Genomic DNA, 19,969 nt, shown 5'->3' with positions numbered 1-19,969 from the left:
CTACTCGAGGATGCAATGGAGGCAGCACAATAAGCCTTCTTTGCTGCCCGTACCACCACCGTTGGCACAATCATGTGCTCTAGCGCGTGCGTGGTCATCTTCGCTTCAAGTCTTGCACCATTTGTGCTCTAGCCGATGTCCAGCCTGTAGCGTTGACCACAGCTCCCCAGTATACCAAGGAGCAGAGCAGACTCTACAGAGCTGGTGAGGGTGCACAGATGGCCCAGTGCATCTCGCCATGCCACAGCGAGACAGGGGCCTCAGCTGGATCACCTAGTGAATTCCATTAATCGCCTGGGGCAGCCCATCCAAATGGGTCCCCCAGCCCTGAAGGAGGGAAGTAACATCATGAGTTCATGTATTATGTGATATAAGAAAGTTTTGCCTCTTGATGATAGAAAAGATGGCATGAAATCATACCTTTGCTTAAGCATCTCTTTGCAGAAGGACTGTAATGTTGAAGAATGTGTTGGGCCTTTTGTCCTCTCTATTTTCCTGACCACTGATGGCATCTGTCCCTTACGAAGAAATCACCAATACTGTACAGAATTCCATTAGGGGACACTCACCTGAGCTCCCAGCTGACGGTTGTATTAGAAGCTGTCCTCTTATGTGATTCTGTAGATACCCCCGAGGAGCTTCTGCTGTTCCATATGTCACAAGACCACCATTGCCAGGTAGAGAGAAAAAAGCTGTGCCAGATTTACTGGGCGTAGCTGGTGTGAGGCGGACACCGGGCAACATATTGCCAGTAAGATGGATTGGGAAGTGATGTAACTGAGACACCTGGTGCTGAGGGTACTGGCTGAACTGGCAGGCCCCAGACTGGCTACCTGGGTGATAATATGGGGTCTCTAGGTTGGCTGTAGGTTCCAGCTGTTCAGGGTAACTGCAGTGCACAGGTGAACTGATACTGTGGTAAAAGAAGAAACAGTTCGCAGGCTATGTTTCAGAATTATAACCAATTCTCTCTACAATGGATGAAGACAGGTAACTTTTAATATGCTATATATATACACAAATTAACAAAAAGTATAAATTCTTAAAATAGTACTTAAAATAAGCCCGCCCATACCCAGCCAGTGAATGCATGGCCAAATACAAATGTTTTACACTGATTCCAGAAAAAGCTTGTGTTTAAACTTTGCCAAAGCTGAAGGGGAGTAAAGTTCTAAAGATAGAAGCCTCCAGCAAGAACACCCATATTCATGCCTTTGTTTGATTTGGGCATATGAAAAACAGGCAGAATTACCATGTCACAAGGGGCCAATTCAGACAAATGCTATGGTAAACACAGATTACACACTCAACTGCAAACCAAGATTGCTTCTCCCCACCCACCCAGCACACCTCTTGTGCATCCGACCACTACATGGCCACATAGGGGCTTACTGTTTTCGTAAGGCCTATGAGGACAGGCCCAAACTGCACAGATTTCATGTGGGATATCAACGGTATACTTTGGACCTACCATTCAGGCCATATGCAAACATGACACACGTGCCCGGCAGGGCAGAAAACTGCTGTGAATTTAATTTGAATCAGCACATACGTGAGGAAGCTACTGCAGATGACAGATTTGAGGTGCAATTTAAGATAGCGGATTTTCTGGAGATGGGAAGTAAGCTGGCAACCTTTTTGTCTCGGCTGGAAAACAATGTCTTCCTTGACGAGGACAAACTCTCAATGGCTTCACCTCCTGTTTCTACTGGGCTTGCTCGTGCCTGCTACTCACCTACCTTTGACTTTGGATGCTGTAGGTGAAGGCCTCACTGGAGCTGCTTTCCTGGCTGGATGGGCTGTACTCACTGCTGGGGGTATCCAGCATCAATGGAACAATGTGATTGTTTGGGTTAAACACCATGTTGAGTGGGAGGCTGGCCCTACGAATGGGTGGAGGGCTTGGAATGGCAGGAAAGAGTTCCTCCTTGAGGGAACCAAATGTGCCCTGGGAGACGGCTTTCGTCAGGAAAGATTCATATGGGGTTGCCCTGCCAGTAGCTGAGGTGGCTGTAAAGGAAAAAGAAAGCATGTGTCACAGGTGAAAGGTAAACCGCAAGGCCAAGGCCTCCCAGCAGCTGGCAAAAGAGAACGTAAGGTCCAGGGGTAAAAGACTGCAAGAAAAACTGGTGGTATGAAAAAGAAAGAAGCTCTCTCAGCTATCATAGAATGCTGTTGCCTGCTCTCTAGGACAGTGGTTCTCAAATTCACATTAGATTTTCCAGGTGTGCACTCAAGATATTCCACACCTAAAACCTTACTGTGTGAATGTGGCAAACAGGTATTTGCAAGCATGTGTATTGTGCAGGTTACGCTAGTATCATGCATCTGTATCAGAAGTAGTGTGTACACTTAGCAGCAAACCTAGGTTTGCCTCCTCATAATGTGTGATGTGGCTCTCAAACTTTGTCATATTGAGGACAACCATTCTGGCTTGCTTGTTCTTAAAAAGAAGCCCAGTTCAAGAGCCACTTTTCCAGTATGTACTGTTGGCACCTAGGAGATCATATTAGACAAGTTAAAGGGAACATGCTTTACATCACAGTCTGCTCCAGCAGGGAGAAGGGAGGATTCCTATTTCCCCGGAACGGCTTGTGTATTCCTGTAATCAGATCTGACACAAGTGACGTTACACCTATCCCAGCACAGAACAGGTTTCTCTGATACTATCCACACGCTTCATCCTGGAGAGAATGGGAAGTGTGAGCAGTTGGGCATTCCTGGAATTTTGGGGGAGGGCAGGAGGACAGAATAAATGCACAGTTGTTATTCATCTGTTACGATCCAGTTATCTTTTCTTAAGAAATGTTTCTGTTGTTTGGATATTGCATTTTCCCAACATATATATAGTCACTGGAAAAAAACAACAACAACCCTCCCCACAGCTAGCATATCAGTTAAGACAATGAGTACTATGTGGAAGATGGTGCAATATTTAGAAACTATATTATATTTATATCCCCCCTTTTTTAATGAACAACAGCTAACACTGAAAGTTTAAAAGACCAATGGTTAAAGCAGGCGAATGGAAGAAGACTTACACACTCTCCATACAGTCCTAAAAGCAGTCCTTTTATTTCCCATAGAAGGAAAGGTGGTTTTTGAACTGTGATTCAATTTAAGAAGAAGAAACCCAGAATGGTTGTCCTTCATATGGAAAACTTTGAGGACCACTTCACACATTATGCAAAATCAAGCTTATGTTTGCCACTGAGTGTACACTCCACAGGGCTGGTTGTTGATGGAGTTTGAGAGAGGAAGGACTGGGGAGGCAGAATACTGAATATCACCTGTGATATTCCAAGTGACATCTAACTCCCTGCACCTAAAACGTGAATAATAATACTGTTTTAAAATAAAATATCATGTGATATAGATTAAGCACAAAAACATAACTAAGCTCTGTGCAAAGAAGAAATGTTAGAGACATCCACAATGTTAAATTCTAAAGGCAATAAAGATTAAGGAAAGGCTGGATTTTGTTCTGTTCTTTTTTGTTCTGTCTTGTTTTACTTTCTTCATCTTTGTCTTCTTCCAAAGGATGAGCACCCACCTGCTGTTTTAGTCAGTCACAGGAGAACTCATGTAGTCTTTTCAAAATGGGAAACACCAGCGAGCCTACCCATTCCTCACCAGTGCACACTTACCTTGAATAGGCAGTTAACAAAAATTTAAATACCATATTAAAAACAGATAAAACATACTACAAGAAACATTGACATAAAAGTTTGCACAACTAAGGCCCCATCCCAGCCAATTTCACCCTGGTTACCAAAAGCCTGATTAAGCTGCTGAACTGCAGACCGGAAGGTCAGCAGGACAGCAGTTCGAGACCCGAATGCCACGTGATGGAGTGAGCTCCCATCTTCAGTCCCAGCTTCTGCCAACCTAGCAGTTCGAAAGCAAGAAATTGCAAGTAGACAAATAGGTACTGCTTCGGCGGGACAGGTAACAGTGTTCCGTGTCCCGCTGTCAGGGGGCCCTAGCCGGCCTCTTTCAGTCTACTCCAGTAGCCAACTCCAGACACAGACAAAGGATTATTTTCAAGGCTTTATTCCTTTTACAACTTAGTAACACTATCACCAGCGACTAAGCTATGAACAGCAGAGTAACCTATGCCCCTGGGTTGGAAACAGTTGGTCCCCATTTGAACGAGAATCACGGGAAGACCCTGAACTTATGGGCTAGGGAGAGTCCCTCCCCTTTTCCCTTGGGTCCTCTGGTCGCGACCATTGCTTGCGCGCCAAATGGGCACTACGCCTCTTTTCCGCGCCCTCCATAGCTCGTCGCTCTTTGCGTCTGCGTCGAGCATCCAGCCAGTCCTCCTCCTGCGCTCCTTCACTCCCAGGAGCGCTATCTATGTCTGGAATGCCGGCAGGAGGAATCTCTGCCAGCTGCAGGGCCTGGGAGGGATGAGCACGCTCCTCTCCCACGGGCGGCTGTTCCTCCTCAGAATCAGAACTGCTCTGAGGTGCTATGGGCTCAGTGTCCACCCTGACATCCTCGGTGTTCAGTCACGCCGGCCACATGACCGCGGAAGCGTCTTCGGACAGCGCTGGCTCTTCGACTTAGAAATGGAGATGAGCGCCACCCTCTGGAGTTGGACACGACTGGCTGGGGACACCTTTACCTTTTACTTTTACATACTTTTAAAAACGTAAATAGCAGCTGACAGGAGGCCAAAATGAGGAAAGCTCCCACTGCCACAAATGGAAGTTTCCTTTCTGGGGATAATACCAGCTGGGGGTTGGGGGGATTTCTATTAGGACCGGGGAGCAGGGGGAGTAAATAAAGCCATCTCCACATACCATAGTCCTCACTGGGACCCCAGCAGCTATTTACAGTTTTTAGAAGGTGCAACACTAAAACATGCATTTAACGTCATGTGCAGACTGGCCCGGCATTTAGTATATTGCAAGAGGATATGGTATGAAATCTACAGATGGATAATTGAGACTGCTCAATAACAAAATGGCTAGTCATGCCAATTATGAAGGCGATAGTCACTTTGGTGCTGATAAGTAGGATGGACTACAAAGCAGATCGCAGGGAGTAACCAGAGTGAGTTCAGACGACGAGATAAGTATCGTGCCATCACCGCTGCAAGAGCCCAGTCTGCTGGCTGTCACTGACATCGCACCTTTTATTTCCCATATAAATAAATATATAAATAAAGCGGGGTTCAAGGAGGCATTCGCAGGAACAGGGGGACTGTTAAGCACTTGACAAGCTGCAAGATACGGCTGGTACCTGGGTGAGTGACAACAGGGTGGGATGTGTGGCTGGGTGCACGAGAACCTGTGCAGGCCTGGCCTGCAGCAACCATGTTGCTGGGCATGTGTAGGAGTGACAAAGGTGAGGGGAAAGACATGATAAAAGAATCTTTAATATCCATTAATCCCACATGCTGTGAGGTGGACACTGCAGCATGTAAGGATTTTCCACTGTCCCTCAACAATCAGATGGTTTGAGCAGGCTTGCAGAGTTATCGAGGGCAGAATACGTTTAAAAGGAGGACAGAAGAACAAACGCTTTAGAAGGGGATGGTAATTCTCTTCAGCAGAGGTTATCATGGAGGTTATTCCTCCTACATGTTGTGGCATTTTGGCTAATTAGCCTTCTTTATTGTTGCTATCAGTGGAATAGTGTCCCCCTGCCCAATCCAAATTTCAGGATCTAATAGAGCAGAAAAACAAGGAAAGTCCTGTACTCAAAGAACGTAACAAGACTGTAAAAAAAGTCACATGTGGTATAATAATAAACATCAAATGCAAGGCAACATCTCAAAAATTCCAAGAAACAAGAATGAGAAGACAGAGGCGTCTCCCCCAATACTCAAAACTTCTGAAGTACTCAAAATATTCTGAACTGAAAATCTGGGGCCCAGGGTCTAATCATGTCCTATCCTGTCCCAACAACTGTGAGAAAAAAAGCAGTTACTAGGGACTCAGGTATATCAGGATAATCCCCATCTGTTGAAGATAATCAGTGTTCACAGTAAGCCCGATATTCCTTTCTCCTTCTGTGATGGTTATCCAGGAGTATAGAAGAACAGCAGTATGGACCATCCTAAGTAGGTCATTTTGCTGCAAATGGACTATTACAGAGGTACTAATGCCTGGAAAATGGAGAAACCTTACCTGTGAATTCTCCTTCTACTGGTTTGCCAGAGCTCTTCAGATACTGGATGCTCTCCACTCCACCCCGTAGAAGGCAGGATCTTTTTTAACTGAAAGACTAGCCCAAGGGGATGTTAGAAGGCACCTCTTACTTCCTCCCTGAGGCCAGACACTACTGCCTAAGCAATTGTCCTTATTTAGTATGGTCTAACACAATAGCAATAAATCCAGATCGGTCTCCCTGGTCTGGCGTAGTTGCTAGGAGCTGGACCACTGTCTGATGAACAAGTTAAGAGGAACATTCACAAGTAAGGAAAATTCTCTGGTCCAGACAAAGCAGTGTCCTATGCATATAAGGAAGGGAAGTCTGGACTTATGGTTGAATTGCACACTGAAGGCTTTGCAGCCAAAGATTGCCTCAGCAAAAACAAAAGCATCAAACCTGTAGTGCTTAGTGAGAGTGTGGAGACCTACCCACTGCCCTGCATACCTCTTCAGGAGACGGTCTAGACCTAATGGCCAGCCATACCAAAAGCAACAGAGAAGCAGGCCTGAATAGGTCTCACCTGAAGTAGAAGCCAATGGAGCAGCCTGTCCACTGAGCATACTAGAATAGCTGATAGTCGCAGTACCCATCATGAGTGCAGCAGGCTGATCGTGCACAGTATCAGACAGCTGGGGAACAGGGAGCAGAGTTGCACTGAAAGTAAAGTTAAATATCATGTTCAGTAGAAGGAATGAACTGAGGGCGGCATTAGAATCTTCCCTGCTGTTTCACTTTCAGTTCCCTTGCCTAGTGAAGGAAACAGTACCTGTCACCCTCCTTACGAAGGGGATATCTGAGTTATTCTAACTCAAAAAGATTCCCTTTCTCTTTTTAGGTAGGCTAGCTGACCCATCACGTGTCCTGTAATTAAGTACGTATAGTTTAAACTAGGGCTGCTACCCCATTCAGAAGTGCCAACGCTGTTTTGGTAATTTGGGGGGACTATAATGTTGGACTCCCAAAGCAGTTTGGGGAGGGAGAGGGTCACCTTCCTTTTTGTCTTTTTAAAAACCAGCTGAAAAGCTGCTGGCTCCATCAGCAGCAACAGCAGGAGCTCAGCAATGGCTGCCTCAGGACTGGCGCTGGCACTCAGAAGCATGGCAGCAGCTCTACTCCTGATGCCCCCTCCACCAAGGCCCACAGCACAGCACCCTCCACTTGGCACTTGGGGGGCTGAAATGCCCCATCCCCCAAATTCAGGAGAACCAGCTGTTTCGGGAATGTTGGTTCAGCCCTCATTTAAACCCGAATGTAACAACTGGCAGAAGTCACACTATTTCGGGGCTCCCACATGGGAAGCGTGGGACAACTGCCATCATCATACTACTCTTAGACAAGGCTATGGTGCAATGACACTCGGAATTCTGTATACTGTTCTGTTCACCACACCGAAAAAAGGACATTTTACAGTTGGAAAAAGTGCAGAAAAAAGCAACTAAAATTATCAAGGGGTGGAACAACTCCCCTCAGAGGAAAGGTTGCAACACAAAGTGGGTTGCAGGAAGCCCAGGACGCTGCCCTTTATCCTTCTGACTGGCTGTGAGCTCACCAGGAGCTTCTGAGAGCTCCAACTGAATTGGAGGGGTGTGGCCTGAGTACTCCCAGCAGCTGACTGGGCGGGAAGCTTCAGTCTGTTTCCCGCCTCCCAGCTGAGCAGAGCAGAGCAGAGCAAGCTGCTCCAGCTGGTCCAGGGACTACAGAAGCAGGCAAGCTCCCAGAGAGCGAGCGAACAGAGCGAGCGAACGGGGGGAGCAAACAGGAGTTGGCCAGGGGAGTTGCAGTGGTTGAAGAGACAAAGGAGACAAAGGAGACAGAGGCTAAGAGGTAAGTGGGTTGCAGGAAGCCCAGGGGGCTGCCCTTCATCCTTCTGAGTGGCTGTGAGCTCACCAGGTGCTTCTGAGAGCTCCAACTGAATTGGAGGGGTGTGGCCTGAGTACTCCCAGCAGCTGACTGGGCGGGAAGCTTCAGTCTGTTTCCCGCCTCCCAGCTGAGCAGAGCAGAGCAGAGCAAGCTGCTCCAGCTGGTCCAGGGACTACAGAAGCAGGCAAGCTCCCAGAGAGCGAGCGAACAGAGCGAGCGAACGGGGGGAGCAAACAGGAGTTGGCCAGGGGAGTTGCAGTGGTTGAAGAGACAAAGGAGACAAAGGAGACAGAGGCTAAGAGGTAAGTGGGTTGCAGGAAGCCCAGGGGGCTGCCCTTCATCCTTCTGAGTGGCTGTGAGCTCACCAGGTGCTTCTGAGAGCTCCAACTGAATTGGAGGGGTGTGGCCTGAGTACTCCCAGCAGCTGACTGGGCGGGAAGCTTCAGTCTGTTTCCCGCCTCCCAGCTGAGCAGAGCAGAGCAGAGCAAGCTGCTCCAGCTGGTCCAGGGACTACAGAAGCAGGCAAGCTCCCAGAGAGCGAGCGAACAGAGCGAGCGAACGGGGGGAGCAAACAGGAGTTGGCCAGGGGAGTTGCAGTGGTTGAAGAGACAAAGGAGACAAAGGAGACAGAGGCTAAGAGGTAAGTGGGTTGCAGGAAGCCCAGGGGGCTGCCCTTCATCCTTCTGAGTGGCTGTGAGCTCACCAGGTGCTTCTGAGAGCTCCAACTGAATTGGAGGGGTGTGGCCTGAGTACTCCCAGCAGCTGACTGGGCGGGAAGCTTCAGTCTGTTTCCCGCCTCCCAGCTGAGCAGAGCAGAGCAGAGCAAGCTGCTCCAGCTGGTCCAGGGACTACAGAAGCAGGCAAGCTCCCAGAGAGCGAGCGAACAGGGGGAGCAAACAGGAGTTGGCCAGGGGAGTTCGGCAGGGGAGGTCAAGGGGGAGGCCCCTAACATTTTTTTTATTTTATTTTATTTTATTTTTTTTACTAACTTTTTTTCATTTATTTGTCTTGTAACACACACTTCCACACCAGTGGGACTCTGCTTTTAACCTCTACTGAGCAGAGGAGCAGGCACAGGCTAGTCTAGAACAATCACAAAGCTAGACACAAAAAGGGAAAAGAGGCTATGGAAGGACAAGACTCTCCAGTGGTGGTGACCTGCAAGGTGTGTGCAATGTTTGTTTTCTTGCCTGAGAACAACATGGCCTACACCTGCAACAAGTGCAAGTTGATCACGCTGCTGGAGGAAAAAGTAAGTGGACTGGAGCGGCGACTGTCAACCCTCCGGGGAATAAGAGAACACGAAGAGTTCTTGGACAGAATGGGGGAACTACAGCAGCAAAGGGCAGACCACAAGCTTGAAGAGCAACAGCAAGATGAGGCAGTGGGAAATGCTGAGGTGAAGAAAAATGGAGTAGAGGATACTCCTTGGAAAACGGTGACAGTTAGGAGAAGAAGAACTAGACGACACTCTGCACCAGTGGAAGCGGTGGAGCTGTGGAACCGATTCCAGGTACTTGCAGATGAGACTGGAGGACAGCCTGCAGAGGAAGAATCACAGGGGAACCTGCATGAGAGTGAGCAAGAGGCTAAAGGTCAGTCAAACAGAGGCGATGAAACCCAGGCCTACAAGAAGAAGAAGAGAAGAGTGGTAGTAGTGGGAGACTCCTTGCTGCGTGGGATCGAGACCCAAGTATGTCGCGAAGACCCGTGGACTCGCCAGGTATGTTGTCTCCCGGGAGGACAGATTAGAGACGTGACTGAAAGGTTGCCTGCACTCATAAAGCCCACTGACAGGTATCCCTTTCTTCTCATCCATGTGGGAACAAATGATACCGCCAAGCGGAGCTACGAAGAGATCACGTCAGACTTTGAAGCTTTGGGAAGGAAACTCAAGAACTTTGGGGCCCCGATAGTTTTATCATCCATCCTTCCAGTAGTTAGAAGAGGGATAGAAAGGGAACGAAAAATACTCCGGGTGAATGACTGGCTACGAAGGTGGTGCCGACGAGAGAGATTTGGATTCTGGGACCATGGGCTATACTTCCTGGAAGATGGGCTGTTGGCTAGGGATGGGTTGCACCTCACAAAGGCTGGGAAGAATGTGTTTGGCCACAGCATGAAGAACTTCATCAGGAGGGCTTTAAACTGAATCCTACGGGGAAGGGAGATGTAATGTTGGGGGTAACAATGGACGTAGGCGCATGCACTGCAATGGAGAGAACAGCGCTGATAGCGCCCAATAATAGTCTTCAGACACAGGTAGGAAGAAAGCCAGACTATGAAGCACATGGTCTTCGATGTCTATATACTAATGCCCAGAGTATGGGAAACAAACAGAACGAACTTGAACTCTTAATACAGGAGGGAAATTATGACTTGATAGGTATAACTGAGACTTGGTGGGATGACTCTCATGACTGGAATACAGCAGTTGAAGGATATAACTTGTTCAAAAAGAACAGGAGGAACAGAAAGGGAGGCGGGGTTGCACTGTATGTGAAAAATACATATCTCTGCACAGAAATACAGGAGGAGGAGCTTGGTAGCCCCATCGAGAGCATCTGGGTTGAAATAAATGGAGCAAAGAATAAAAGGAACCTGGTGGTCGGAGTCTACTACCGGCCACCCAATCAAGGAGAAGACAAGGATGAAACTTTTGAAAAGCAAATAGCCAATGTTTTAAGGAAGCATGATGTAGTAGTAATGGGGGACTTCAATTTCCCTGATATTTGTTGGGAGACAAATTCTGCAAAACATGGCCCCTCCAGGAAATTCCTGACTTGTGTGGCGGATAACTTCCTCCTACAGAAAGTAGAGGAAGGAACTAGAGGATCGGCTATCCTTGACTTGATCCTAACCAACAGAGATGACTTAGTGGATAAAGTAGCAGTTACAGGAACTCTGGGGGAAAGCGACCATGTTGTACTTGAGTTTTTGGTTCTAAGGGAAGCAAAAGCCGAGTGTACTCAAACGCGTACCCTGGATTTTAGGAAAGCTGATTTTAATAAACTCAGAACAATGATCAGTAAGGTCCCATGGCAAGCAATGCTAGCGAGAAAAGGAGTCCAAGATGGGTGGGAACTTTTAAAAAAGGAAATTCTCAATGCACAATCACAAACAATTCCAACAAGAAGAAAAGGTGGAAGACAACAGAAGAAGCCAATGTGGCTTCACAAAAAGTTTAGGGATGACCTGAAAACAAAAAAGGACACATATAGGAAGTGGAAAGAAGGCCAAGTAACAAAGGAAGAGTACAGGCAGGTAGCACAGAATTGCAGGGATGGCGTCAGGAAGGCTAAAGCGGAGAACGAGGTGAGGTTAGCGAGGGATGCTAAAAACAACAAAAAGGCTTTCTTCAGCTACGTGCATAGTAAAAGGCAGAGGAAAGAAATGGTTGTTCAGCTATTAAATAAGGATGGCAAAATGATAACAGAGGACAAAGAAAAGGCAGAGGTGCTCAATTCCTACTTTGGCTCAGTCTTCTCCCAAAAGAGGGTCTATGACCCCCCTGGCAAAGGCGAAGTACAGGCTGAAGGGGCAGGATTGCAGCTTGAGATCGACAGGCATATGGTCAAGGAACACCTCATTACTTTGAATGAGTTCAAATCTCCAGGGCCAGATGAGCTGCATCCTAGAGTCATAAAGGAACTGGCAGAAGAACTCTCAGAACCGCTGTCTATTCTCTTTGAGAAATCATGGAGGACAGGGGAAGTGCCAGATGACTGGAGGAGGGCTAACGTTGTCCCTATCTTCAAAAAGGGTAAAAAGGAGGAACCTGGGAACTACAGACCAGTCAGTCTGACATCAATCCCTGGGAAAATTCTGGAGCAGATCATAAAGCAATCCATCTGGAAGCACCTTGACAACAATGCCGTGATTACTCGAAGCCAACATGGATTTGTCAAAAACAAGTCCTGCCAGACAAATCTGATCTCATTTTTTGATCAAGTCACCTCCCTTGTAGACCGTGGGAATGCTGTAGACATCATATACCTCGACTTCAGCAAAGCTTTCGACAAAGTGCCCCATGATATCCTGATGAGCAAACTAGCTCGAAGTGGGCTAGATGAAACAACGATCCGGTGGATCCACAGTTGGCTACAGAATCGGACTCAAAGAGTGCTTATCAATGGGACCTTCTCAAGCTGGGGAGAGGTAACGAGTGGGGTACCGCAGGGCTCAGTCCTGGGCCCAGTGCTCTTCAACATTTTTATTAATGACTTGGAGGAGGAGGTGCAGGGAATGCTGATCAAATCTGCAGATGACACAAAATTGGGAGGGATAGCTAATACTTTGGAAGACAGAAACAAAATTCAAAGTGATCTGGATAGACTGGAGTGCTGGGCAGAAAACAACAGAATGGCATTTAATAGGGACAAATGCCAAGTTCTGCACCTAGGAAAAAGAAACCAAATGCACAGTTACAAGATGGGGGATACGTGGCTCAACCACACTACGAGCGAGAAGGATCTTGGAATTGTCGTCGATCACAAGCTGAATATGAGCCAACAGTGTGATGTGGCTGCAAAAAAGGCAAATGCTATTTTGGGCTGCATTCATAGAAGCATCGCTTCCAAATCCCGGGAAGTACTAGTTCCCCTCTACTCAGCACTGGTTAGGCCTCATCTGGAGTACTGTGTCCAGTTCTGGGCACCACACTTTAAGAAGGATGCAGACAAGCTGGAGAGGGTTCAAAGGAGGGCAACAAAGATGATCAGGGGACTGGAAACAAAGCCCTATGAAGAGAGACTGAAAGAACTGGGCATGTTTAGCCTTGAGAAGAGAAGACTGAGGGGAGATATGATAGCACTCTTCAAGTACTTGAAAGGTTGTCACAGAGAAGAAGGCCAGGATCTCTTCTTGATCATCCCAGAGTGCAGGACACGGAATAATGGGCTCAAGTTACAGGAAGCCAGATTCCGACTGAACATCAGGAAAAACTTCCTGAGTGTCAGAGCAATACGGCAATGGAACCAATTACCTGGGGAGGTGGTGGGCTCTCCCACACTGGAGGCCTTCAAGACGAGGCTGGACAGCCATTTGTCAGGGATGCTCTGACTTGGATTCCTGCATTGAGCAGGGGGTTGGACTCGATGGCCTTGTAGGCCCCTTCCAACCCTACTATTCTATGATTCTATAACACCTGGAACTGTTTAGCTTAGAAAAAGGCAAGTAAGGGGAGACATGGAGGTGTACAAAATTATGTCTGGTGTGGAGAACATGGATAGGGAGACATTTTTCTCCCTCTCTCAGAATACTAGAACCCAAAGGGGTCATCCCATGAAGCTGATTGGTGGGAGATTCTGGACAGATAAAAGGAAGTATTTCTTCACACAGGGCATAGTTAAACTATGGAACTCGCTACGACACGATGTAGTAATGGCCACCAATTTGGATGGCTTTAAAGGGGGATTACACAAATTCATGGAGACTATCAATAGCTACTAGTCCTCATGGCTATATGCTACCTCCAGTATCAAGGGCAGTATGCCTATGTATACCAGTTGCTAGGGAACATGGGCGGGCGGGTGCTGATGTACTCATATCCTACTTGTGGGTTTCCTACAGGCAACTAGTTGGCCACCATGTCAACAGAATGCTGGATTAGATGGACCCGTGGTCTGATCCGGCACAGCTCCTCTTAAGTTCTAGTGGCAATGACAGAGGATTTAGGAACCATGGGAAGTGAAAAGCAGCTCTATAGGAAACAAAACCCCATTCCCATAATATTGGTGGGCTGGTGTGTTTGTGTGTGCGCACTCAGGGCAATACATTTGTGGGGGAGTATAAAACAATAATTACTGCATTCTGTAATAATTACTTTTTAATTTTACATATGATTTTTTTAAATTTCACATAGAAATTCTAGAGAGAAGACTGCCTAGCAGAACTCATATTATTTTGCATCCCAAATTCAGGGAAAGGGAACTGAGGGGGAAAAGAGATTTGATCATCTTCTTGTTTTTCTTCCTGTTCTCCACTCCCTCCGTTATATGAACCCCTATACATTTTAGTTTGTATCTCTGTAACTTACAGAAACTTGTAATGTATGTTTTAATTATTATTTAATAAATAAAACAGGAAATCAAATATTCTCTAGATCCTAAATCCTGTGTGAGTGCCTAAAATGTATAGCCTTGGCTACAGAAGTTTTCTAATTTCATTTAGGGAAAACTTGAAGGGCTTCAGTCCCTTGAACATGAGGGCAGGGGGAAGCTTAGGGAGAAAGCAGGAGTGCTCCATTCATACCAGCTTGACTCTTTGGCTGGAGAGATAAGACATTTTTCCTCAGACTGTTGACTGTGTTGACATGAATTTGGGAGAGCCATGACTGACCATGGTGTGTCCACCCATCTCACTATCACTTCTATAAAAAAAAAACAGACAGTGCAGGTTTTTGTAGCACTACAAAACTTTCCAAAACCTGGCTGACAAGAGAAGACTTTGGGATGAAAGAACCAGAGGGCAGCAATGCCTCTATTAGAACACTTTCAGTTCTCTTCAGAACTACTATCCATCAAAACGAAGATGCACAGGCTTCTCACCCTTGAGAACTTTGTTGAGGGCTTATCGACAAAGCTGATGCTGTAGCTGAACATTTCTGGTTGCCCTTCACTGTCAATTTTTCTATTTTTCTCCACTTTGCTCTGCGATTTTGGAACCAGACCTATTAAAGCGGAGGGGGGCGGAACCTCAGTGAAACAAACATACACACACCTATCTTATTCATTTTACTGCCTACACCATCCACCAGATCACAGGACATTATGTTCTTATGACCCATTCAAAATATAGAGAATATATCAACCATCCCAAAATTAAAGGCATTTTTCCCCAAACCCTCTTTAAAAAAACACAAAAGCAACTATTTGGATGCTGCAGTCATGAGCAGGGAACCAGCAGGAGCTGTTAGGCCCTTTCAATCACCCCCTCCGCAAGCTACATGCCCCTTTCTTTTCCCCACAGGGCAAAAAAGCAGGAGAGGGGCACACTGAGCCGGAAATGGCCAGAGGTGGAAGGGTTAAGCAGCTCTTTCCCACAGGAGACACGGGAGATGGGCACTGGAGTTCTTCTCCCCTCGCATCTCAGCCTTGGCATGCAGTCTGAGGGGGGAGCTGTAAATTTCATCATAGAGACAGTGCTGGGGGAGCGGCAGTCCAACCTTTCCCTAGGGGATATTTCTGTGACCAAGCTCCCCCCCACTCCCATCTGGTTTCTCACCCACAGGAGACTTGCACAGGCCACTGTATTTTTTCCACTTGTGGGTTACACAGAAAGCATTTCTGGGTGTGGGAGTCTGACAATAAAAGCAAACAGCAGGAAAAAGGTTAGGAACAGAGGAAGCTGCCTTACGCAGTGAGACCATTGGTCCATCTTGCCCAGGACTGTCGACATGGACTGGCCGCAGATTTCAGGCAGGATTCTTTCCTAGCCCTACCTAGAGATACCAGGGATTGATCCTGAGACCTTCTGCATGCAAAGCATGTGCTCTACCACTGCCCCTCTCATTAAGGCCCCTCCCCATCATCCCTTCCTCCAGCACTGGTACTGTGATTGAGTGTCTAGTGCCCCAAGTCCGCATTTCACTGGAATAAAGTTCTTCCAGGATAACGTTGTGACGTGGGTTGGAGAGACTCAGATTCCAATCTTTGCTGGGCCATGAAGGTCCCTGCCTAGTCTTGGGCACGCCAGGCTCCCTCTCACCCTAACTTAACTCATACACCACCGTGAGGATAAAAAGGTCCATCTCCACATACACTGGGGTAGGATACACATGTGATCACTCTTCATACCAGGGCGAGGCAGCCTGGCGCCCTCCCGGGGTTCCGGAATTCAACTCCCATAATTCCTGACCATTAGCCATGCCGTCTTGGGCTTATGGGAAGTGTAGCCCAAAGCATCTGGAGAGTGCCAGGGTGTCTTTCCCTGCTCTATACCACCCAAATGTAGAAAGAAAGAAATCCCTGACATTCCTTATTCCCTATAAATGTCCTCTAGGGATAACGTTTATTTATTTATTTTATTTATTATTAAATCTATTAATCGCCCATCTGGCCGGTCACCCAGCCACTCTGGGCGATGTACAACAATAAAAACAGTTTATACAATAAAATTCAACATTAAAAACATCACATTTCTAAAATTACCCTAGCCTACCCCAAATGCCTGCCTGAACAACAGCGTTTTTAATGCATGGCGGAAGCTCATTAAAGAGGGGGCATGGCGGAGTTCCCTAGGGAGGAGTTCCACAGAGTGGGGGCCACCACAGAGAACGCCCTCTCCCTCGTCCTCACCAGCCTAGCTGTCCTGGCTGATGGGACAGAGAGAAGGCCATCCGAGGCTGATCTTGTTGAGTGGCCTGTCTGGTGTTGCTGGAGGCGCTCCTTGAGATAGTCTGGGCCGGAACCGTATAGGGTTTTAAAGGTCAAAACCAACACCTTGAATTTGGCCCGGAAAACAACTGGTAGCCAGTGCAACTCCTTCAGCACTGGAGTGATGTGATCTCGCCGGCGGCTGCCTTTAATCAGGTGAGCCGCCGCGTTCTGTACCAGCTGCAGCTTCCGAACCGTCTTCAAGGGTAACCCCACGTAGAGTGCATTACAGTAGTCTAAATGAGAGGAGACCAGGGCATGTACTACTGATGGGAGCAGATGGTCGGGAAGGAAGGGGCACAGCCGCCATATCAGATGGAGTTGGTACAGCACTGTCCAGCTCACAGCTGACACCTGAGCCTCCATGGACAGCTGGGAGTCTAAGATGACCCCCAGGCTGCGGACCTGGTCTTTCAAGGGTAGCCATACCCCATTCAACACCAGGTCAACATCCCCCAGCCTCCTCTTGTCTCCCACCAAAAGTACCTCGGTCTTGTCAGGGTTCAGCTTGTTCCTCCCCATTCAGCCACTCACCGTCTCCAGACATTTGGACAAGGATTCTACGGCCAACCTTGGTGAAGATTTGAACGAGAGGCAGAGCTGCGTGTCATCTGCATACTGATGACACTGCACCCCAAACCTCCTGATGATAGCCCCCAGCGGCTTCACATAGATGTTAAATAGCATCGGGGAGAGGATGGAACCCCGTGGCACCCCACAAGTGAGTGGCCACAGGTCCAAAACCTCCTCTCCCAGTGCTACCCTCTGGTACCTGATGGAGAGGAAGGACCGGAACCACCGTAATACGGTGTCTCCAATGCCCAACCCCTTCAGGCGGTCCAGGAGGATACTGTGGTCAACGGTATCAAAAGCTGCTGAGAGGTCGAGGAGAACAAGGAAGGAGCATTCACCCCTATCCAGAGCCCTCCTCATATCAATAAACATATGTTTATTGTGAAGTGCGATAGTCTATATAAAGTGCTATGGTATATCCTTATGGGTTGTTGATACTGATGATCTTGAAAGATGAAGCCAGGCCACAGGAAGGAATGGGACCCCAGACTTTTAGAAATTAAAGAGGGGTCAAATAAGGAACACAATTTCACTTCCTCTCAATATTTGCAGGTGTCATCTGAAAACAATAGCTTAGTGACTACCATCCCATTTTTTAGCAAACCATCTGAATTTTATGTACACCGAAGAGCAAACACACATAAATAAATGAATCAAACCGATGTCTTTTGTTGGATCAACACCTGCATAAGATCATGTAAGTTTTAAGGTACACAAACACACTCTGCCACTAGTCTGTATTAAACTAAAAAGCTCTCAACTGTTAGACCAACAGATGACACTAACTTATAATTCTCCTAATCCATGCCAGAAGTACACTGATTTGTGCAAAAACAAACAAACAGAACACCCCAAACCGGCTCACATAAACAGTCTAATGTGTGCAGTGCAACACTTACGCCACAAATTCACGAGAGATAGTGGTTTTCCTTCTGTGAAAATAAAAATCGTGATTTGTCTATTTACAGAGCAGCAATCTGAGATGTGTTTGCAGTGGCAACAATACACTGCACATGTGAGCCATTTCTTTTCTATGCAAGTCAGATGCCAGCACATGGATGCAATTGACTATAGCCTCTTTCAGATGCACTCCTCCACTGCCCCTCCCCTTGCCTCCTGCCTTCCTACTTCACCACACAGATCCCAGTTAGGTTAAACTACAGTTCTCCATTACATCCAAAATGTGGAACTGCAGAATAATATCAGTGTGTGGCTCAAGGTCTTCGTTAGTAAACAGACATTAAACAAGTCCCTCATTCTGGATGTAACAGGGAAATGTAGCTTGCTAATCAGGCTCAGTGCATCAATGCCAGCCTGCAAAGGGAGGAGGCAAGCGAAAGGGCCAGACACTCATGCCCACCCAGCTAGCCTATGGTTAAGCAAGCCAGGAATGTCACATCATAACCAGGCCTCCGCAGGAACGACTTACCATAACCCGCTGTGGTGTCACACCAACAGCAGCAGCGATTTCCCGGCGTTTCTCATTGTCAGGATAATGGTCTTCCTGGAACATTCTCTCCAGCTCATCTAGCTGTTCTGGAAAGGAGGGCACCATTAAATATGAGGACGTGAAAGGGAGAACAGGAAAAGAAAACAGTATCAGAAGGCGCAAGATGGGAAGAACGGCAAAGGGGAAATAGATAATATTCATATCAACGTTCCTCCACTTTCAAAATACAAATGTATCGAGATGCCACAGTGAATCCCCAACCTCTAACAGGAGAGCTTCACCCCAGCCAGCCTGGAACAGGAGCCCTGTGGTGCTGTCTGGGGCTCACAGGGAACACATTTTTTTCCTCCCCATTGTGCTATAGGGCTCAGGACCGAGGCTACCAGACCCAAACCTGATCACTTTATTGCTGGGGGGTGGGGGGAGACGACGTGGAAAAGTTTTTAAAACCTGATGACACACATTCCCCATCAGAATTCCACGGCACCGAACCAAAGACTGAATTGCTAGACCCACCCAGCAGCCTGCCTGCCTCCTCTTTCCTTTGGACCTTTTCCATTTTGGCTGCACCCAGTTTCAGTTTGGGCAGGGGGAGCGGGGAATGCACATGCATGCACACGCACTGTGCAAGATCACTGGGTGGGGAATGCTGTTTCTGAGCCACTGAGGGACGGGGAGGCTGAAGGCCCACCCCCTCGCCCCAGCAACCTCAGTCATGAGCGCTGCTTCCAGGGTGCCGTGGCGGGTGCAGAAACAGCAACTTCGACTGCTTCTGCTTCAAACCACTACCTAATTTTTGGGTGGCCATGTTTCATTTCTAAACTGGGAGGCTCTCAACCACCTGAGTGTGGGATTATGGAGGAGGACAGTGGTAACGGTTAAAAATAAAAACATCTACAAAGTGGATGAATAATGGCCAACACACCAAGCAAACTGCAGATTAACACAGACTGAACACTAGGTGGATATACTGACAATCCAGCATGCACGGAACACTTAAAAACTTGCCATCCATACATTTGGAACAGAAAATACATATACAATTTAGTTTATTTATTTAAAACATTTAGATATGGCCCACCCTATTTAAGATTTTGGGCAGTGGTATAATCAATTGTATCCCAGTAAAAACAACAGATAAAAATCCTTAAAACCACTACAATTACAGCAGGTTAAAATGCCTGAGTGATTAAGAACATTTTGCCTGGTCCTGAAAAGACTGTGGTCTTGGCACCAGGTGATCCAGTCCCCCTCCCCCTAGCCACCGACTTGCAGTGATGGCCAACCTCTTTAGCAAGTGTGTCACAAGTCACTCCATGGCATGGGATTTTTGAATAAGATGTATCGTGCTGCTCCTATGTGAAGGGCTGTGTATAGGCAGCCCCTTAGAGTGGTTCTGCCTCTGGTCTGCTGTGCCAAGGGACAGGAAGCAGTGCTAGAGAAACTGGACTGAGCGAAGGCCAGACCCCAAGGCCTGGTTCTCACAACATGACTTCCAGGGTGTGCGTGTTGTGGCCCTTGTTTGCTCCAGGGTGTTTTGCTGCCA

The 19,969-nt window shown here is 47.3% G+C and overlaps 1 protein-coding gene across 1 annotated transcript in view; it reads right to left on the bottom strand.

Annotated features, from left to right (window-relative positions):
- NOBOX (NOBOX oogenesis homeobox) overlaps positions 1-19,969 on the bottom strand; it is a 38,389-nt gene that overhangs the window by 9,469 nt on the left and 8,951 nt on the right. Inside the window, exons 3-7 of the mRNA XM_084811393.1 lie at positions 18,403-18,509; positions 14,574-14,695; positions 6,686-6,819; positions 1,740-2,010; positions 570-913 (exon numbers count right to left, since the gene is read on the bottom strand). Of these exons, the coding sequence (XP_084667519.1) occupies positions 570-913; positions 1,740-2,010; positions 6,686-6,819; positions 14,574-14,695; positions 18,403-18,509 (978 nt within the window). The remainder of the gene's footprint in view (positions 1-569; positions 914-1,739; positions 2,011-6,685; positions 6,820-14,573; positions 14,696-18,402; positions 18,510-19,969) is intronic.

Source organism: Heloderma suspectum, chromosome 7 (assembly GCF_057233095.1).
Source record: "Heloderma suspectum isolate Gila_16-S chromosome 7, 16-S_ref, whole genome shotgun sequence".
Lineage (NCBI taxonomy): Eukaryota > Metazoa > Chordata > Lepidosauria > Squamata > Helodermatidae > Heloderma > Heloderma suspectum.
This window is presented reverse-complemented; position numbering and strand designations above follow the sequence as displayed.